The following is a 22,737-nucleotide window of genomic DNA, read 5'->3' as shown; positions in this document are numbered from 1 at the left end:
GTCGTAGCAGTTCGTCGAGAAAACGTCGACTGGACCCCCCCCCCCACGACAATGTCTACGGCAAGCTACAACAACCTACCGCCTAGTCGACGTCAAGCTACGGCAAGCTACCGACAACCGGCGACCCAATCGTCGTGACTTAGGACGCCCACCTACGACCGCACCTACGACATCCTACGGCCACACAGGCGGCAACCTACGACAACCGATGTCAACCTACGTCTACCCCGCGACAAGCTACGACTGTGTCGGCAACAACTGAAGACAATTGACGTCATTTTGGCCTCCGGTTTTGACGTCGGTAGTCACCAATGGAATTCAACGAAGTCAGCACCGGCGCCAACCTACGTCACCTGACGACAACGCCCACGTCAGGAGACATCAAGCTACGACCATTGGCATCAAACCAAGAGTGGCCAAAATTTTTTGAACATTTCAAAATCTAGCAGCGACCAGAAAAACGCCACGACTCTTTGGCGACGACCCACGGCCGTACAGGCGACACTCCGGCAACCGTGTGGTGACAGCCTAGTCGCCTGTGGTTGCCTAAAACATCGCCTAAGTGGGACAGGGGCTTAACTCAGCGGGTCAGGCAGCATCTCGGGAGAAAAGGGAAAGGTGACATTTCTGGTATCATGTAAGAATGGTTCCGACCCAAAACGTCACCCATTCCTTCTCTCCCGAGATGCTGCCTGACCCGCTGAGTTACTCCAGCACTTTGTGTCTATCTTCTCTCCTTGTAGCTAATACATTCTAATCCGGGCAGCATTCCGGGGGGGGGGGAGAGTGATGGGGGTCTTGCTTTGAGTTATGCTGTGTAAGAAAATAACTGCAGATGCTGGTACAAATCGAAGGTATTTATTTCACAAAATGCTGGAGTAACTCAGCGGGTCAGGCAGCATCTCGGGAGAGAAGGAATGGGTGACGTTTCGGGTCGAGACCCTTCTTCAGACTGATGTCAGGTGGGCGGGACAAAGGAAGGATATAGGTGGAGACAGGAAGATAGAGGGAGGACTGGGAAGGGGGAGGGGAAGAGAGGGACAGAGGAACTATCTAAAGTTGGAGAAGTCGATGTTCATACCACTGGGCTGCAAGCCTAGTTATACTCTCATCAACTCAGGTCTACAGAGGGTTAAATGGGGACGTTCAGTCAGTCAGGTACTGGAATAACCAAGGAACCTGAGGTGGAGTCCTAGTCATAGAATAATACAACGTGGAAACAGACCTTTCGGCCCAACTTGCCCACACCGTCCAGCATGTCCCATCCACACTAGTCCCACCTGCCTGCGTTTGGCTCATATCCCACCAAACCTGTCCAACTGTTGGGATAGTCCCAGCCTCAACTACCTCCTCTGGCAGCTCATTCCATACACCCACCACATCCTTGTGTGAAAAAGGTAACCCTCAGATTAAATCTTTCCCCTTCACCTTAAACCTAGATGGCAAAGGAATGGGAGAGTTTCGGCAGCAGAGACAAAAATGTAGCTGAGCTATGTGAACATAGTAATAGCAAGCAAATTGATAGATGCTACTGTTGAAGCATTTTTCAGCAGCCCCTTCACTGCAAATGGAGAGATCCCACCAGCATTGTTTCCACACGACCCTCTAAGTCAAGAGGTCATTCTACCGCTGCACCATAGAGAGCATCCTAACACATGGCATCCCTGTGTGGTACCTCAGCTGCACGGAGGCAGAGAGGAGAGCTCTTCAGCGGGTAGTCCATGGAGCTCAGAGGACCATCGGAACACAGCTACCAGCCTTGGAGGGCATCAAAAACACACGATGCCTCAGAAAAGCCACCAGCATCCACAAAGACTCTTCACACCCCTGCAACAGTCTGTTCGAACTTCTACCATCGGGCAGACGATACAAGGCCTTCTACGCCTGCACCTCCAGACTCAGGAACAGCTTCATCCCCAGGGCCATAGCTGCCATGAACCGGTCCTGCTGAGCCGGATGGTCACATCGCACAGCGAACCGGCACAGACCTACTTGCACTTTATTCTGTTTTAAAACTGCTCCAATTTGTTTCATTGGGTTGAGGCGCATTCCCAATCTCGTTGTACCCCTGTACAATGACAATAAAGATATATTGTATTGTATTGTGTTGTGCTGGAGTATCTCAGCGGGTCAGGCAGCATCTCTGGAGAAAAGGAACAGGTGGCACTTTCGTTCGAGACCCTTCTTCAGACCAGGAGACGAGGGGGGGGGGGGAGGAGAGAGGAAAACTCGAGGTATGAAAAGGTACCAAGAACAAATGAATGAAAGGTATGAGAAGATCAAATCAAACCCAGCACCGATGATCAAAGGCGGAGCCCACACTGGTCCATTGTTGGGTGTGGAAAAGGGCTGGCGAACACTAAGCAGGATGACAGTGAAACTAGTAGCACCACTAGGGGTCGTGGGAGGGACTGAAAGAGAGAGAGGGAATGCAAGGGTTACTTGAAGTTAGAGAAATCAACATTCATACCACTGGGGTGTAAGCTGCCCTAGCGAAATATGAGGTGCTGTTCCTCCAATTTACGTTTGGCCTCACTAAGGGTCTCGACCCGAAAAGTCGCCCATTCCTTCTCTCCTGAGATGCTGCCTGACCTGCTGAGTTACTCCAGGATTCTGTGAATAAATACCTTTGATTTGTACCAGCATCTGCCGTTATTTTCTTATACTATTTGGCCTCACTTAGTCAGTGGAGGAGGCCCAGGACAGAAAGGTCAGTGTGGGAATGGGAATTGGAATTGGAATGGGAATGGGAATGGGAATGGGAATGGGGAGATCGCTTGGGCCATGACAGGTGACGTGACGTTTTCGGGTCGCGACCCTTCCTCAGACCCAAAAAACGTCACCGATCTAATGTCCTCCAGAGATGCTGCCTGACCCTGCTGGGTTCCTCCAGCACTCTCGTGTCCTTTTGCATAAACCGGCGCCTGCGGTTCCTTGTCTCTACAAGCCGCTGAGTCCCCTGGGGAGGGGGGGGGGGGGTGGGGGGATGAGTGAACCAATGTCAGTGTTCTCTCTCTCCTTGAATAATTCACCCAGCATCAACTCCCCCCTTTGCACTCAGTTGGGCCGGTGCTGAGGCAGCGCCCTGCATTGCCTGGACCAGGATAAATGACCTGGTTTGACAGTGTATGTTCTCTATTCTAGATTCATACTTGTTATTTTATCCTCAAGGAAATCAATACCGTGTCTGAGATTGCTAAATTTACGGCAATGGGAACATTTATAAATATTCAGGCTGAGGATGGGTTCGGATGGTGGTAATCAGGCTTCAATCGTATACCCAAAGGGACCTGTGACTTGAACCTCATCCCAGATTAATATATATCAGCAGATTTGATAACGGTATGTTCAAGTTTCAGACAGATAGATGCCAGAGGTAGAATCAATTGCCGGGGGACAGAGACTGGAATTTCGGTCATCTTGACACTTGGACTCATAAAGCCATCGTCGTACAACACTGTAACAGGTCCTTCGGCCCAGCTCGTTCATGCCAATAAGATTATTAAGGGGTTGGACACGTTAGAGGCAGGAAACATGTTCCCAATGTTGGGGGAGTCCAGAACAAGGGGCCACAGTTTAAGAATAAGGGGTAGGCCATTTAGAACTGAGATGAGGAAAAACTTTTTCAGTCAGAGAGTTGTGAATGTGTGGAATTCTCTGCCTCAGAAGGCAGTGGAGGCCAATTCTCTGAATGCATTCAAGAGAGAGCTAGATAGAGCTCTTAAGGATAGCAGAGTCACGGGGTATGGGGAGAAGGCAGGAACGGGGTACTGATTGAGAATGATCAGCCATGATCACATTGAATGGCGGTGCTGGCTCGAAGGGCCGAATGGCCTCTTCCTGCACCTATTGTCTATGCCCCATCTTTGGGCGGCACAGCCATTCATTGTGATCATGGCCGATCATCCACAATCAGTAACCCGTGCCTGCCTTCTCCCCATATCCCTTGATTCCACTAGCCCCTAGAGCTCTATCTAACTCTTTTAAATTCATCCAGTGAATTGGCCTCCACTGCCTTCTGTGGCAGAGAATTCCACACATTCACAACTCTCTGGGTGAAAAAGGTTCTTCTCACCTCAGTTTTAATTGGTCTCCCCTTTATTCTTAGACTGTGTGGCCCCTGGTTCTGGACCCCCCCAACATTGGGAACATTAGTCAGTAACGGGTTGCTGCCATACGTCACCAGAGGCCCAGGTTCAATCCTGACAATGGGTGCTGTCTGCACGGAGTCTGTACGTTCTCCCTGTGACCACGTGGGTTTTCTCTGGGTGCTCCGATTTCCTGCCATATTCCAAAGTCGTGCAGGTTTGGAGGTTAAATTGGCTTCTGTAAATGGTCCTGAGTGCATCGGATAGAACTAGTGATCGATGGTCGGTGTGGGCTTGGTGGGCTGAATGACCCACTTCCGTGTTGTGTCTCAGCATATATCACAGTGCGCAGATACGTGTTAAGGGAATAACGTAAACAACGTTCAGTACAAGATAAAGTCTAGTAAAGTCCGATCAAAGATAGTCCGAGGGTCTCCAATGAGGTACATAGTTCAGGACTGATATGTCCTATATCTAAGTTGAAGAACACTAAGATCCTGGAGGACTGTAGAGCCGGATGAGGTTAGAGATGTAGGTGTTTGATAACGGATTAAAGTCTGAACAGTTCTGGGTTAATGCGGATAAGTTGAGGACCGGGTGGTGGGTGAAAGGATCGTAAAGATTGAACAAGGGATGCAGAGCTTTGCTGAGCAAAGGGTTATGGAGGTTGAAAATTAAGAGAAGCAAGCCAAGGGAGCGGTGGAATCTGGGACAGGCAAGAACCTGGATCGGTGTTTCAGCAGCGAAGGCTGTGAGATGAAGTCACGGCAAGGGAGCTGAAGGCAGGGGACAACTTTTTTTTTCCAACCGCAGACGCTGAAATTCTGAAATAAAATCAGAAAATGGCTGGAAACGTTCAGCAGGTCCGGCAGCATCTGCGGGAAATGAAGCAATGTTAACAAAATCTAACTTGCCAAGACCGAGACGAAGACAATAGAGGCGCCAGGAACTGCAGACGCTGGTTATTAAGGGGTTGGACACGTTAGAGGCAGGAAACATGTTCCCAATGTTGGGGGAGTCCAGAACAAGGGGCCACAGTTTAAGAATAAGGGGTAGGCCATTTAGAACTGAGATGAGGAAAAACTTTTTCAGTCAGAGAGTTGTGAATCTGTGGAATTCTCTGCCTCAGAAGGCAGTGGAGGCCAATTCTCTGAATGCATTCAAGAGAGAGCTAGATAGAGCTCTTAAGGATAGCGGAGTCAGGGGGCATGGGGAGAAGGCAGGAACGGGGTACTGATTGGGAATGATCAGCCATGATCACATTGAATGGCGGTGCTGGCTCGAAGGGCCGAATGGCCTCCTCCTGCACCTATTGTCTATTGTCCATTTACATTAAAAAAAGACATAAAGCACAGGAGTAACTCAAAGGGTCAGGTAGCATCTCTGGAGAAACATGGATAGGTGACATTTCGGTCCAGGACCTTATTGAAACCAATGGGTTCGGACATACTCATGAATTTTCAGCACGAAACGTCAAGCAGTGTGACAAGGCAGAGGCAATGAAAGTTGTAAGAGAGGGTAGATATCAAAGAGAACCCATTAGCTGAGATATATTTAATACAAGAGGATCTGAAAAGTTACCACGTAAGTCTCAGTGTTCCTTTACAAATGTCATTCGCTGCTTGCAAAATGATCTGGTACATTTCTTGTAATGACTATTCATAATAAAAGGGTTCCCTGTTCTAATAATGGTGTTATAAATATTCTGTGTAAAAAAAAATCTGACTTTCCCTTTCATAGCTCTGAGGTAATCTTTAATCCTTGCCCTTTGTCAGTGGTGGAAGGTGTCCTACATTATTCATTTACCTTCTCAAAGAATCTCATCATGTTGAAAATCCCCTGATAAAAGACATTCACCCTCGTAGCTGACAGTGGTCTGGGTGTATTGTGGAAACACTACATTAAATTGGCAGGGCATGTTTAGATGGACAAAGACTGCTGGAGATATTCTCTGGTACATTTTGTGCACGTACTGAATCGGGAGGCAGTGCAGTGAACGACGGGGATGACGTGACTGTCAGCCTAACATAATGCCGTTACTTGGGTGTGACTACGCTTGCGAGGAGAAGCTGGATTCTTCCTGCACCGTTTTAGACTTACTTCAGATTTCGCGGGCGGCACGGTGGCGCAGCGGTACAGCCGTTGCCTTACGGCGCCAGAGACCCGGGTTCGATGCTGACTACGGGTGCCGTCTGTATGGCGTTTGCACGTTCTCCCCGTGACCACGTGGGTTTTCTCCGGGAGCTCCGGTTTGCTCCCACATTCCAAAGACGTGCAGGTTTGTGGGCTAGTTGGCTTTAGGGCTTTGGTTAAACATTGAAAAATTGTCCCTACTGTTTAGGATAGTGCAAGTGCGCGGGGATCGCTGGTCGGCGCGGACTCGGGGGGCTGAAGAGGCTGTTTCCACTCTGTGTCGCTAAACTAAACTAAACTGATCAGTCATAGGAGCATGAATGGCGGTGCTGGCTCGAAGGACGAAATGGCCTCCTCCTGCTTCTACATTTCTATGTTTGCCTGAACATGGAAGCATAGATCTACACAACATGGAAACTGGCCCTTCGGCCCACCTCATCCATGCTGACCGAGCAAGACCTACCAACCTACACCTAGCCCATATCCCTAAACTGATCAGTCATGTAGGCCATTCAGCCCATCGAGTCTACTCCGACATTCAATCAAGACTGATCTATCTTTCCACCTCAACCCCATTCTCCTGCCTTCTCCCCATAACTGTCAACACCCATACCAATCAAGAATCTGTCAATCTCTGCCTTAAACATTCCCCAATGACTTGGCCTCCACAGCCATCTGTGGCATTTATTTAGGTTTATTATTCTCGTTATTACCTTCAGTCATTTATCCTGCATCTTCCCCTTGTTTGCCACACACAGGTAGTGGGGGAGTTAAAAACTGAGTCACTGTATGAATAAGAAGTGGTGTCCCAGCCAGCAATTATCTCACAACGAGCACACCAGAAGCACATCATCCATGGGCTTATATCCATGGGACTTGCAATCAAGAAGCCTTCTTAATGATCCGGAGATCAGCTGGATACTTGGTTAATTATACAGATCTAGAATAAAAAGCTATCATCAGTAATAATGTCCATGAAACTAATGGGTTGCTGTAAAGACCCATCGGGGTTCTTCGGTGACCTTTAAGGAAGAGGATCTGTCATGCTTGCCTGCTTTAATGATCCCAATGTTGGGGGAGTCCAAAACCAGGGGCAACAGTCTATGAATAAAGGGAAGGCCAATTAAAACTGAGGTGAAAAAAAAACGTTTTCACCCAGAGAGTTGTGAATTTGTGGAATTCTCTGCCACTGGAGGCCAATTCACTGGTTGAATTTAAAAGAGAGTTAGATAGAGCTCCAGGGGCTAGCGGAATCAAGGGATATGGGGAGAAGGCAGGCACGGGTTACTGATTGTGGATGATCAGCCATGATCACAATGAATGGCGGTGCTGGCTCGAAGGACCAAATGGTCTCCTCCTGCACCTATTTTCTATGTTTCTATGTTTGCCTGAACATGGAAGCATAGAGCTACACAACATGAAAACTGGCCCTTCGGCCCACCTCATCCATGCTGACCGGGCTAGACCTACCAACCTACACCTAGCCCATATCCCTTCACACCGTTCTGATCCATATGCCTGTCCAAGTGTCTGTTAAATGCTGCTCTAGTCCCTGCCTCAACTGCTTCCCCTGGCAGCTTCTTCCATATACCCACCAACCATTGTATTAAAAAATTGCCCCTCAGGCAACTATTAAATCTTTCCCCTCTCGCCTTGAATCTATGTCCTCTGGTTCTTGGTTCCCCAACTCTGGGTGAAAGACTGTGCAATTATTATACCCACCTCCACCATTTCCTCTGACAGCTTATGCTTGGTATGTTCTGGCCTTTTCCCAACTCCAGTTCCCTCCCCTCTACTTTCAGCCTGGAAGAAGGGTCCCGACCCCAAACGTCACCCATCCTTTTTCTCCAGAGATGCTGCCTGACCCGCTCAGTTACTCCGGCACTTTGTGTCTATCTTATGCTCGATATACTCTGTGTGAAATAGTTGCCCCCTCATCTAATGGGAATGGGAGTAAGCCTGCCCTGGTGTTCAACATGGTGATGGTTGACCTGCCCCAGCCCACATCTCCCCTTTAGTTTTAGCCCACTGAGTCTGACCAATGATCCTCGCACATTAACACCATCTTACACACGCTAGGGACAGTTTACAATTATACCAAGTCAATTAACCTACAAACCTGTATGTCTTTCGAGTGTGGGAGGAAACCGAAGATCCTGGATAATACCACCCAGGTCATGGGGAGAACGTACAGCCGGCATCCGTAGTCAGGATCGAACCCGGGTCTCTGGAGCTGTGAGGCAGCAACTCTACCGCTGTGCCACCGCTGCCACCCAAAATCTCCCATCCCTAGAGTTCTCAATTCCCTGAGATTTCAAAAGTATATCTACCTCGTCATTAAATACCCCCTAATGTTCTCATCTCCACTGCTCTCTGGGGTAGAGAATTCCAGAGACTCATCACCCTCTACAAGAAGTCATTTCTGACTGCCATACTGTTAATTGTTCATCCTTAATCTTATAACTACATTCCCTTGTTTGAGATTCACACACTGATGCAAACATCCCAGCACATGCTCCTTTAGAACTTTATTTGCTTCAATAGAGTCATCCCTTATTTGCTAAATGCCAAATATAGATCCAAACTGAGAACAACAGGATCAATGTCGTAATAGGAAACAACTGCAGATGCTGGTTTAAATCGATGGTACACACCAAATGCTGGAGTAACTCAGCGGGTCAGGCAGGGAGAGAAGGAATGGGTGACGTTTCGGGTCGGGACCCTTCTTCAATGTAGGAGTGATTAGTACGGGTGTCAGGGGTTACGGGGAGAAGGCTGGAGAATGGGGTTGAGTGGGAAAGATAGATCAGCCATGATTTAATAATGGACGGACTGAGTGGCCTAATTCTTCTCCTAGAACTTATGAACTAATGAGTGGGAACCCTGATTGGAGATAGAGGCGCAAAGTGCTGGAGTAACCCAGTGGGTCAGACAGCATCTCTGGAGAACAAGGTTAGGGACCCTTCTTCAGACTGAAAGAGAGGGTGGCAGGAGAGAGGAGGGGCAGGACAAAGCGTGGAGGGTAATGGGTGACACACAAGCGAGGGGGGACGGGGGGGACTTGATAGGCAGATGGTTGGACGAAGGCCAGAGATGAAAAAAAAGGCGTGTGACAAAAGAATTAAAGAGTTGCGAATTGTGAAGCCAGAGGAATGAATGTAGGTGGAGGGGAGGGGGAGGGAAGAAATAGGTGTGAGTCCAGGTGGGGCACTAAATATTATTCCCTTTATCCAGTACCTGTACACTGTGGACGGCTTGATTGTAATCATGCAGAGTTTTTCCGTTGACTGGATAGCATGCAATTTTAAAAAAAGCTTTTCATTGTAACTCGGTACACGTGACAATAAACTAAACTAAACCAAACGTTTCAATGAATAAATGTGAGTGCTGAAAGGCTATGAAAGTGAGCTAACTCTGCTGCTAATGCCCCCTGGGGTTTCTATTCTCTGGAGTTGCTCGTGCCAGTGTTCCAGAGATTAAGCATCAATTACCAGAGACTCTGGGCTAATCCTCAAGGACTGGAGGCCCCACGAGATTGATGAAACGGCCTTTGCAGCTGGGAGCTGAATGCCTGCTTGAGCGTTCCTGGCAATCTCTGGCTACCACTCGGTGGTGGGGAGGTGAGGTAAAACATAGAAACATAGAAAATAGGTGCAGGAGTAGGCCATTCGGCCCTTCGAGCCTGCACCGCCATTCAATATGATCATGGCTGATCATCCAACTCAGTATCCCGTACCTGCCTTCTCTCCATACCCCCTGATCCCTTTAGCCACAAGGGCCACATCTAACTCCCTCTTAAATATAGCCAATGAACTGGCCTCAACTACCTTCTGTGGCAGAGAATTCCACAGATTCACCACTCTCTGTGTGAAAAAAAACGTTCTCATCTCGGTCCTAAAAGACTTCCCCCTTATCCTTAAACTGTGACGCCTTGTTCTGGACTTCCCCAACATCGGGAACAATCTTCCTGCATCTAGCCTGTCCAACCCCTTAAGAATTTTGTAAGTTTCTATAAGATCCTCCCTCAATCTTCTAAATTCCAGCGAGTACAAGACGAGTCTATCCAGTCTTTCTTCATATGAAAGTCCTGCCATCCCAGGAATCAATCTGGTCAAAAAGACGGCACGTTTCAAACTATTTGGAGCAGTGTACAAAATCATGAGAGGAATAGATCGAGTAGACGCACAGAGTCTCTTGCCCAGAGTAGGTGGAACGAGAACCAGAGGGCACAGGTTTACGGTGAAGGGGAAAAGATTTAACAGGAATCTGAGGGGTACCTTTTTCACACAAAGGGTGGTGGGTGTACAGAACAACATGTCCAATCTTTACTAGTCCCGCCTGCCCGTGCTTGTCCCAACATGTCCCAGCTACACTATTCCCACCTGCCCGCACTTGGTCCATATCCCCCCAAACCTGTCCTATCCATGTACCTGTCTAATTGTTTCTTAAACTTTGCAATAGTCCCTGCCTCAACTACCTCCTCTGGCAGCTCGTTCCACACACCCACCACCCTTTGTGTGAAAAAGTTACCCCTCAGATTCCTATTAAACCTTTCCCTCTTCACCTTGAACCTAGGTCCTCTGGTCCTCTGGTCCTCGATTCTCCGACTCTGTGCAAGAGGCTCTGAGAGTCTTTCTCATGGGCTGTTTAGTTTAGTTTAGTTCAGTTTATTGTCACCTGTACCGAAGTACAGTGAAAAGCTTTTGTTGCGTTCTAGCCAGTCAGCAGAAAGATAAAGCACGATTACAATAGACAATAGACAATAGACAATAGGCGCAGGAGTAGGCCATTCGATCCAGCACCACCATTCAATGTGATCATGGCAGATCATTCTCAATCAGTACCCTGTTCCTGCCTTCTCCCCATACCCCCTGACTCCGCTATCCTTAAGAGCTCTATCTAGCTCTCTCTTGAATGCATTCAGAGAACTGGCCTCCACTGCCTTCTGAGGCAGAGAATTCCACAGATTCACAACTCTCTGACTGACTGAGGAATTCTCTGCCTCAGAAGGCAGTGGAGGCCAATTCTCTGGTTGCTTTCAAGAGAGCTAGATAAAGCTCTTAAAGATAGCGGAGTCAGGGAGTATGGGGAGAAGGCAGGAACGGGGTACTGATTGTGAATGATCAGCCATGATCACATTGAATGGCGGTGCTGGCTCGAGGGGCCGAATGACCTACTCCTGCACCTATTGCCTATTGCCTATTGTCTAAAAAGTTTTTCCTCATCTCCGTTCTAAATGGCCTACCCCTTATGGCCCCTGGTTCTGGACTCCCCCAACACTGGGAACATGTTTCCTGCCTCTAACGTGTCCAACCCCTTAACAATCTTATATGTTTCGATAAGATCCCCTCTCATCCGTCTAAATTCCAAATTTAGCTATTTTACAATCGAGGTATTTACGGTAATACATGTACTGTGGCAAATTACGTGCAAGGTGCAAGGTAACGGTGCTGGCTTTAGCTTGCACCTTGGTTAATGCAAGGTAAAGCCAGCAAAGTCCAGTCAAGGAGGGTCACCAAGGAGGTAAGCTACCCAAGCGGAAATATGAGACAATAGACAATAGATGCAGGAGTAGGACATTCGGCAGTGGAGCCTAGTTACTGAATGCACACCCCTTTATTAATTTATTCGTGCCATCACACAGCTGTTTGCCAATAGCAAGCAAATTTTAGTGCCACGTCGTTGGCCTCTGCAAGATCCCTTACAGTGCGTGTGTCGTGCAGCACGTCACAGCTTAGGAGGTGTTCCATAATCTGGAGGCCCCGTCCACACTCGCAGTCTGCCGCATCCTCAGTACATCCCCACTTCAGCATGTTCCATTTGCTCCTCCCCCTGCCTGTCCGCAGTCTGTTGAGACGGCGCCAGGTTATCCACGGTTGGTCGGAACCTGGTGGGAGTTTCTCCGAGGGATCGATTGCCGTGTGAGTGTCTTCCGGAGATTTCTCCAGTCTCTCTTCCCAGAGTTGGAGCCTTCTGGACGATGCACTGCAGTCTAGGGGATGGACAGAAGAGAGAGGAAACTTCTGCGTGGTTTCAAACGCTGAGGTAGCAAAGGGTGGTCATGATGGGGGCGTCTTTCATCCTCTGATTGTCTGAGGCGTTCTTTTCGACTGGCTACAGCTCTTCTGATTCCAGGAGGTGCAACGCCAGAGAGTAGGTGGGTGTTGTCAGTCTCGGTGGGTTTCATGCATCCACTGATGCAGCTACTGCTTGTGTTTAGCACAGGATCTATCTTCCTTGCGTGAGCTGAGCGCTCCCACGCTGCGCAGGCATACTCCGCAGTGGAGAAGCAGAGAGCCAGAGCTGGTGATAGAAGTGTCCTCGTCGCGGCCCCTGTCAGACTCTACAAGTATCAGCGAATCCTGCTACCGCACCACACCCTGTATCCACTGCACACCCCTGAAAGTATTACACTTGTAACAAAGACACCTCCCTCCCTCTCTATCCCTGTGACAAAATTTCCCTTCTCATTCCAAAGCGCTGATTGATCATTCTGTGGACGCGAGATAAAAGGAATTTATTCCACACTCTCTCAGAGCAATTGTTCTTTTCAATAAAAGTCATTTAACTTCCCCAATCAAATGTTTCTGAATTTTTTTCTTTCCCCCTCGGGCCTCAGCTGGTTTGGGAGCCAGGAATTGTGTGATTAAACGCTGACTAAAAAAAAATATAAGACACCTGCTTCAACAACACATCAAAATAATTAGTGCGAGAAGTCAGAGCATTGAGGATTGAAGTTGGGAGGTAAGGATGCATTTGTAGACGACGTTGGTGAGGCCGCATTTAGAGTATTGTGTTCTCCTTTTGGGCAGAAAATGTTACAGGAAAGACGTTGGCAAGCTGGAAAGGGTGCAGAGAAGATTTATGAGGATGTTGCCAGGACTAGAGGGCCTGAGCTATCGGGAGAGGTTGAGAAAGCTAGGACTCTATTCCTTGGAGCACAGGAGAATGATAGGGTGATCTTAAAGAGGTGTAAGAAATCATGAGAGGAATAGATTGGGTAGACACACAGAGTCTCTTGCCCAGAGTAGGGGAATCGAGAACCAGAGGTCAAAGGCTTAAGGTGAGGGGGGAAAGATTTCATAGAAACCTGAGGGGTAACCTTTTCACACAAAGGGTGGTGGGTGTATGGAATGAGCTGCCGGAGGAGGTTGTTGAGGCTGGGACTATCACAACGTTTAAGAAACATTTAAACAGATACATGGATAGGACAGGTTTAGAGGGATGTGGGGCAAACGCAGGTAGGTGGGACTAGTGTAGATGGGACATGTTGGCCAGTGTGGGCATGTTGGGCCTAAGGGCCTGTTTCCACGCTTTAAGACTCTATGATTCCATGACTAAGTAGAGCAAGTGGAAAAAGATGGGAATAGAAATGTATCAATTGGAAAAGACAGTTTAACGAAGAACATTGTAAATGGAAGAGGAATTTCAAGCAACAGCATGCCAGTTCAGATTTACTCACTACGTACGAGATATCAGCTAGTCTTCACTACAGGACCTTATTCCGGGCACTTGTAAGGCCGTAAATTCCAAGAGTGGGGGAGAGAGCAGCAGCAACTAGAAAGACGCAAAGTGCCTTGAGTAACTCAGCAGGTCAGGCAGCATCTCTGGAGAATGTGGAGAGGTGACGTTTTGGGTCAGGACTGATTCTTCAGACTGATTGTTGGGGAGGGGGGTGAGATAGCTAGATACCTCCCTCCAATGGCCACCTAGCGACCCCTGCTGGCAACTGTGCCACCTGCAGGCCTTGGGCACTGGCTCGAGATCCGGGTGTCCTAGTGCATCAGTCACTGAAAGGAAGCACGCAAGTACAGCAGGCAGTGAAGAAAGCCAATGGAATGTTGGCCTTCATAACAAGAGGAGTTGAGTATAGGAGCAAAGAGGTCCTTCTGCAGTTTTACAGGGCCCTAATGAGACCGCACCTGGAGTCCTGTGTGCAGTTTTGGTCTCCAAATTTGAGGATGGATATTCTTGCTATTGAGGGCGTGCAGCGTAGGTTTACTAGGTTAATTCCCGGAATGGCGGGACTGTCATATGTTGAAAGACTGGAGCGACTAGGCTTGTATACACTGGAATTTAGAAGGATGAGAGGAGATCTTATCGAAACGTATAAGATTATTAAGGGGTTGGACACGTTAGAGGCTGGAAACATGTTCCCAATGTTGGGGGAGTCCAGAACAAGGGGCCACAGTTTAAGAATAAGGGGTAGGCCATCTAGAACGGAGATGAGGAAAAACGTTTTCAGTCAGAGAGTTGTGAATCTGTGGAATTCTCTGCCTCAGAAGGCAGTGGAGGCCAATTCTCTGAATGCATTCAAGAGAGAGCTAGATAGAGCTCTTAAGGATAGCGGAGTCAGGGGGTATGGGGAGAAGGCAGGAACGGGGTACTGATTGAGAATGATCAGCCATGATCACATTGAATGGCGGTGCTGGCTCAAAGGGCTGAATGGCCTCCTCCTGCACCTATTGTCTATTGTCTATTGTCCATCTTTGGACTCAGGTTCCTCCCTCGATCAGTTGACGCTTGACTGGATTTGCGCTTGAAGATGAAAGCAGGAGCTAAAATGAAAGGGCGGCCAATGTACCAATTTTGAAAAGTACAGTAGTCACGGATTTTAGTGTGGGGGCCAATTTGCACACAGTGATTCCAAATACCAGCATAACCTTCTGAAGAAAGGCCCCGACCCGAAACGTCACCGATCCGTGTTCTCCAGAGATGCTGCCTGACCCGCTGAGTAACTGTGGCACTTGGAGCCTGTTTTTGCACACGATAAGATCGCGCAAACAGCAATGTGAGAATGAGTAGTGAATGTCTATTTTTCGTACTGATGAAGGTCACCAGGATGTTCCAAACACGTCCTCTTCAAACCCATTCAGTACACCGATCAGCCAAAACATTATGACCACTGACAGGTGAAGTGAATGACATTGATTATCTTGTTACAACGGCACCTGTCAAGGGGTGGGATATATAAGGCAGCAAGTGAACTGTCAGTTCTTGACGTTGATGTGCTGGATGCAGGAGAAATGGGCAGGAGTAAAAAAGACCTGAGAAACTTTGACAAGGGGCCAAATTGTTATGGCCAGACGACTGGGTCAGAGCATGTCTGAAACGGCAAGGCTTGTGGGGTGATGCTAAAGGGTCTGCTGCTGATGCTTTGGTGCCAGATTCCACAGAACGCCCTCAGGGGTCTTGTAGAGTCCATGGCTCGGCGGGTCGGCGCTATTTTGGTGGCACACGAAGGACCAGCAGCATATTAGGCAGGTGGTTATAATCAGTGTAAGATCACCTGCTTCTACGTAGGGGCGTGCAAACAGCGCCTCATTTAATCTGCCGCCAGGAGTCCGGCTGTGTGAACTCCCCCAGAAAAGCATGGTCTGAAGAAGGGTCTCGACCCGAAACGTCACCCATTCCTTCTCTCCAGAGATGTTGCCTGTCCCGCTGAGTAACTCCTGCTTTTTGTGTCTATCTTCGATTTGGGAATAGGTTTATCGTTGGCACATGTACTGAGGATATAATGAAAAGCTTTGTTGTGCTGTCTGATCAAATCAGATACAGTCTGAAGAAGGGTCTCGACCCGAAACGTCACCCATTCCTTCTCTCCCGAGATGCTGCCTGACCTGCTGAGTTACTCCAGCATTTTGTGAATAAATACCTTCGATTTGTACCAGCATCTGCAGTTATTTTCTTACACAAATCAGATACTAGAGTCAAGCAATCGTACAGCGTGGAGACTGACCCTTCGGATCAACTTGCCCATGCCGACCAACATGCCCCATCTACACTAGTCCCACCTGCCCACACTTGGCCCATACCCCTCTAAACCCATCCTAGTACTGTGTGCAGTTTTGGTCTCCAAATTTGAGGAAGGATATTCTTGCTATTGAGGGCGTGCAGCGTAGATTTACTATGTTAATTTCCGGAATGGCGGGACTATCATATGTTGAAAGACTGGAGCGACTAGGCTTGTATACACTGGAATTTAGAAGGATGAGAGGAGATCTTATCGAAACGTATAAGATTATTAAAGGGTTGGACACGTTAGAGGCAGGAAACATGTTCCCAATGTTGGGGGAGTCCAGAACAAGGGGCCACAGTTTAAGAATAAGGGGTAGTCCATTTAGAACTGAGATGAGGAAAAGCTTTTTCAGTCAGAGAGTTGTGAATCTGTGGAATTCTCTGCCTCAGAAGGCAGTGGAGGCCAATTCTCTGAATGCATTCAAGAGAGAGCTGGATAGAGCTCTTAAGGATAGCGGAGTCAGGGGGTATGGGGAGAAGGCAGGAACGGGGGTACTGATTGAGAATGATCAGCCATGATCACATTGAATGGCGGTGCTGGCTCGAAGGGCCGAATGGCCTCCTCCTGCACCTATTGTCTATTGTCTATTGTCTATTCATGTACCTGTCTAAATCCCAGGAAGGAGGAATGTGGAAACTTGGAAACCTGTTTCCATGCTGTGTTTCTAAAACTAAAAAGCTTTCCCTGTGGCTCAGGCCCTCGAGTCCTGGTAACATCCTTGTACATCTTCTCTGTACTCTGAACATCAATGAACTCAGGCATTACTGAACCTTTTGCTCTTCTTTACAGGTGGAGTGGCCATTCGAGTTGCATTTCACAAGTTCACAAGTTTTCGGAGCAGAATTAGGCCATTCGGCCCATCGAGTCCACTCCGCCATTCAATCTTGGCTGATCTCTGCCACCTAACCCCATTTTCCTGCCTTCTCACCATAACCCTTGACACCCGGTTATAATCAAGAACTTGTCTATCTCTGCCTTAAAAATATCCGCTGACTTGGCCTCCACAGCCCTCTGTGGCAATGAGTTCCACAGATTAACCACCTGCTGACTAAAGAGGTTCCTCCTCACCTCCTTTTTAAAAGAGCGCCATTTAATTCTGAGGCTGTGACCTCTGGTCCTAGACTCTCCCACCAGTGGAAACATCCTCTCCACATCCACTCTATCTGTGTCTTTCATTACTCTGTAAGTTTCAATGAGGTCCCCCCTCAACCTTCTAAACTCCAGCGAGTACAGGCCCAGTGCTGTCAAACGCTCATCAATATGCTCACCCACTCATTCCTGGGATCATTCCTGTAAACCTCCTCTGGACCCTCTCCAGAGCCAGCACATCCTTCCTCAGAAATGGGGCCCAAATATTCTAACAGTACTCCAAATGCGGCCTTGGCCAGCACCTTGTAGAGCCTCAGCATTTGTTTATAATGGTGATTGAAATATTCAACGGGGCTGAGGACGGAGGGGAAGAAGCCACCTCGGGCTGCTGCTCCATCGACCGGCCTTGTCTGGCTGAGTTGCATCTGTCGTAGGTGCTGCTTGAGGCCCTGCCCCTCCAGTGCCACACACTAGGGTTGCCAACTGTCCCGTATTAGGCCCGGTGGGGCACTGTAGGCCCAGACGCTGTAGGTCCGGACACTGTAGGCCCAGATGCTGTAGGTCCGGACACTGTAGGCCCTGACGCTGTAGGCCCGGATGCTGTAGACCCAGACGCTGTAGGCCCGGTCGTTGTAGGTCCGGACGCTTTAGGTCCAGACGCTGTAGTGCTGGGCACCGCGTAATGGAGGTTGCGTAACAACCCGCCTCCCTGCCCGGGCGGCTGCCATTGGTGGAGCGGGAGCACGTGGCCGCTGGTTGGGTGAGGTCACGTGGGGTGTGGGGCGGTGACATCACCTTGTCCCTTATTTGGGAGTGAGATAGTTGGCACCCCCTACCCTCCAGCGCCACACACCGACAGCCCCAACTACCTGGAGCAGAGGTGCATTTCCAAGGAGGGTGGGGAGGGAGGGAAGCAGAATTGATCGGCAAAAATCAACCGGGGGTGGGGGAGGGGGGAGGGAGAGAGGGGGTGACGGCTTCAGGTTCTGAACCCTGTTTCTGTGCTCATCCGCCAGGTGACAGGAGTTGAGAACAAGGAGGAGGCGGAGGGTTAAAGAGGGAGTGCGAGCAGGTACACGAGCTCTTACTGTGAAATTATATCGCAGCTTTGCTTGAGTCAGTGACGCGTGAACGCAACACTCCAGCACATCAAATAAATGAAGGTAGATCAGCTCCCTGCAGCAATCTGCAGCCGAATGTCTTTGTAGCCTGAAAATATTCTCCACCATTTGATGGAGAAGACAGTGTAAGAATAAAGCACCTTCCACTCGCCTAAGCCCTGGGTTTCAGAAAACCATCGATCAAAACAAAGGTGTAAAATCACAATATTCAGCTTTTAACCTTCCCCTTCAGCCTCCATCAATCAGGCCTTTGCAGGCACAGATACGGTGCTCTGCCGAGTGCACACATGCATACACCCGCACACATATGCATACACCCATGCATACACACATGCATGCACACACATGCATGCACCCGTGCACACACATGCACGCACACATGCATACGCCCGTGCACACACATGCATACACATGCGCACACACACACATGCATACACCCGCAGACACATGCATACACCTGCACACACATGCATACACCCGCGCACACACGCGCGCACCTGCACACACGCACACATGCATATACCCGCGGACACACACGCACACACATGCATACACCCGCGCACACACATGCATACACCCGCGCACACACATGCATATACCCGCGCACACACACGCGCACACAAATGCATACACCCGCGCACACACACTCATGCATACACCGGCGCACACACGCATGCACACACATGCTCACGCATACATACACGCGTACACACACACGCACATGGACACACTGACATACATACACACGCCCACACACACGCATAGACACACACACATACAAACATTTAAATACATGATTTTGATTTGATTTAGAGATACAGAGCCATTTGGCCCACCGTCCGCACCAACTAGCGATCACCCCAAACACTAACACAAGCAACAATTTTACAGCTTCTACCAAAGCCAATTAACCTACAAACGTGCGCATCTTTGGGATAATAGACAATAGACAATAGGTGCAGGAGTAGGCCATTGGCCCTTCGAGCCAGCACCGCCATTCGATGTGATCATGGCTGATCATTCTCAATCAGTACCCCGTTCCTGCCTTCTCCCCATACCCCCCTGACTCCGCTATCCTCAAGAGCTCTATCTAGCTCTCTCTTGAATGCATTCAGAGACTTGGCCTCCACATCTTCTGAGGCAGAGAATTCCACAGATTTACAACTCTCTGTCCGAAAAAGTTTTTCCTCATCTCCGTTCTAATTTCTCCGTGGGAAGAAACCGGAGCACCCAGAGAAAACCCGCACAGAAACCCCACAGGGAGAAGGTGCAAACTCCGTGCGGACAGCACCCGAGGTCAGGATCGAACCTGGGCCTCTGGCGCTGTAAGGCAGCAGCTCTACCGCTGCGCCACTGTACCGCACAGAGAGAGACTGTGTGTGTGTGTGTGTGTGTGTGTGATGACAGAGAGACTGTGTGTGTATGTGTGTGTGTTTATAATAGAGAGCGAGAGAAACTGTGTGTATATGTGCGTGTTGATGAGAGTGAATGTATGTGCATGTGTGTGTGTTTATGACAGAGAGTGTGTGTGTGTATGAGAGAGAGATGGAGAGTGTGTGTGTGTGTGTGTGTGTGTGTGTTTATGACAGAGAGAGAAAAAGAGAGAGATTCTGGGTGTGTGTGTGTGTGTGTACGCAGGTGTGTGTGTGTGTGTGTGTGTGTGTGTAAGTGTGTGTGTGTAAGCATGTGTGTGTAAGCAGGTGTGTGTGTGTGTGTGCGTGTGTAAGCAGGTGTGTGTGTGTGTGTGTGTGCGTGCAAGCAAGTGTACATGTAAACCCGCCAGTCTTTACGAGAATTCCATAATGTGCAGGAAGGATCTGCAGATGCTGGTTTACACCGAGGATAGACACAAAGTGCGGGAGTAACTCAGCGGGACAGGCAGCATCTCTGGAGAGAAGGAATGGGTGACGTTTCGGGTCGAGGCCCTTCTTCCTTCATCTCGGGGGTGAGGGTCTCGACCCGAGACGTCACCCATTCCTTCTCCCCAGAGATGCTGCCTGTCCCGCTGAGTTACTTTGGCATTTTGTGTCTTTTCTTTATGAGAATTCCACTCTCTCCTGACTGTTTGTTTTTTCTGCCTCCTTCCCTTCTCCCCCTCTTCACGTCACTCTCAACTTGCCCCTTAGTTTCCCACCTGTCCCTCGTTTCCATCCCATCCCGCTGATTTCTTCCCCTGCCCCTTTGAAGATGAGGAAGTTGAGCCCTCTTTGCCTGCTGCTTATCCGCGGTGACTCCACGACTAATTATCACCATGAATTTAACACACGGTGTTCAAGAGGCAGCTTCACGGTCAATTCAGCAATACCATTGCATTACTTAACCCACTCATGACATTAAAAAACAATTATAAGATAAATATTCAGAGGGCATAAATTAAATGTGCTGGAATGAACAATATCAGTCCTGACATTAATAAACAATTACAATAAATAATCAAAACCATTTTAATTAGGCACAAGGATTAACAATAGTAAGATAGATATATATTAGGAGAGAACTATCGGAAATAGTAGAAGTATACATATTACGTATTCATTTCTTACATAGGAATGATATATGTGAATAAGCATAATCCTGTCGATATCTCGGGCAGATATATTTTTGCTGTGCGTTTCTGTACACATCTCCTCCATTACAATAATATCGTTAGCGCCTCATAACATTGACTGGATGGCATGCAGCATAAAGCAACTTTGTGAGATGAGGGTGGAATTCATTGCCACAAAAGACTGTGGAGGTCGAGTCAATGAATATTTTTAAGGCGGAGAGAGATAGATTCTTGATTAGTACGGCTGTCAGGGGTGATGGGGAGAAGGCAGGAGAATGGGGTTGAGAGGAAAGGATAGATCAAACATCACTGAATGGCGAAATTGACTTGATGGGCCGAATGGCCTAATTCTACTTCTATCACTGATGAACTTACGAGCATACACATTCTCCTCAATTAAAAGAATATCGCAAGTGTTTCATAACACCGACTAGTTAGCACACACCAAAACGCCTTTAACTGTACCTCGGTACACGTGACAATAAACGCAACTCAACTCAATTAAACCAAATGGCCCAACGCAGTGGTGCAACAATAGAGTTGCTGCCTTACAGCACCAGAGACCCGGTTCAATCCCGACTACGGATGCTGTCTGTACGGAGTTTGTACGTTCTCCCCGTGACTGCGTGGGTTTTCTCCGGGTGCTCCGGTTTCCTCCCACACTTCAAGGACATACAGGTTTGTAGGTTAATTGGCTTCTGCAAATTTTGATTTTTACATTTATTTATTTTTAGAGATACAGAGCGGAAACGGGCCCTTCGGCCCACCGGGTCCGCGCCGACCAGCGATCCCCGCACACGAACACTATCCTACACACTAGGGACAATTTTTTTTACATTTGCCCAGTCAATTAACCTACATACCTGTACGTCTTTGGAGTGTGGGAGGAAACCGAAGATCTCGGAGAAAACCCACGCAGGTCACGGTGAGAACGTACAAACTCCGTACAGACAGCGCCCTGAGTCTCCGTCGCTGCATTCGCTGTAAGGCAGCAACTCTACCGCTGCGCCACCGTGCCGCACTAATTGTAAATTGTCCCTAGTGTGTAGGATAAAACAGGCGTACGGGGCGATCGACGGACGGCACGGACTCGGCGGGCCGAAGGGCCTGTTTCCACGCTGCATCTCTAAAGTCGAAAGTCGAAAGTAAAAGTCCCCTTGTTACCTCTTTGCCAAAATCCTCCTGGATAACTTGCTGGATCTCGTGCAGGCTGCTCTGTGGAGCTTGGCTGTGCAGGATCTTCAGGGTGCTGGTGTACTCTTCAGGTAACAGGTAGTCCAGGCCGCCCAGGTGCTGCCCCACCTTGATGAAGGTGCCCCTGTTGGCTCGGCAGAGATCCAGCAGGTGCCTGGCAGAGCGACGGTGCACCTTTGGAGGGAGAGCAACACAAGGGCAGTTTTACAGATACGCAGTCAGAATGGCGATCTAGCTTTATCTAAACAAAGAAGATAGGCACAAAATGGTGGAGTAACTCAGCGGGGCAATAGACAATAGACAATAGGTGCAGGAGTAGGCCATTCGGCCCTTCGAGCCAACACCGCCATTCAATGTGATCACGGCTGATCATTCTCAATCAGTACCCCGTTCCTGCCTTCTCCCCATACCCCCTGACTCCGCTATCCTTAAGAGCTCTATCCAGCTCTCTCTTGAAAGCATCCAGAGAATTGGCCTCCACTGCCTTCTGAGGCAGAGAATTGCACAGATTCACAACTCTCTGACTGAAAAAGTTTTTCCTCATCTCAGTTCTAAATGGCCTACCCCTTATTCTTAAACTGTGGCCCCTTGTTCTGGTCTAGTAGCATCTCTGGGAAAAAATGGACAGGCCACGTTTCATAGACCATGAATCCATTGCCACAGAGACGGCTCGTGCAAAACCGCGTGAGGGCACTGCCACAAAACCGCGTATGGGTTCTTGAGACAAAAAAATGCGATTGACACCGCTGCGAATCTATGTTCGTT

The 22,737-nt window shown here is 48.7% G+C and overlaps 1 protein-coding gene across 2 annotated transcripts in view; it reads right to left on the bottom strand.

The window, feature by feature from the left end:
- adck1 (aarF domain containing kinase 1) overlaps window positions 1-22,737 on the bottom strand; it is a 415,946-nt gene that overhangs the window by 258,602 nt on the left and 134,607 nt on the right. For both annotated transcript variants that reach the window (XM_078407231.1, XM_078407232.1), the window contains one exon: window positions 21,943-22,146. In XM_078407231.1, the coding sequence (XP_078263357.1) occupies window positions 21,943-22,146 (204 nt within the window). The remainder of the gene's footprint in view (window positions 1-21,942; window positions 22,147-22,737) is intronic.

The sequence above is a fragment of the Rhinoraja longicauda genome, chromosome 10 (genome assembly GCF_053455715.1).
Source record: "Rhinoraja longicauda isolate Sanriku21f chromosome 10, sRhiLon1.1, whole genome shotgun sequence".
NCBI lineage: Eukaryota > Metazoa > Chordata > Chondrichthyes > Rajiformes > Arhynchobatidae > Rhinoraja > Rhinoraja longicauda.
This window is presented reverse-complemented; position numbering and strand designations above follow the sequence as displayed.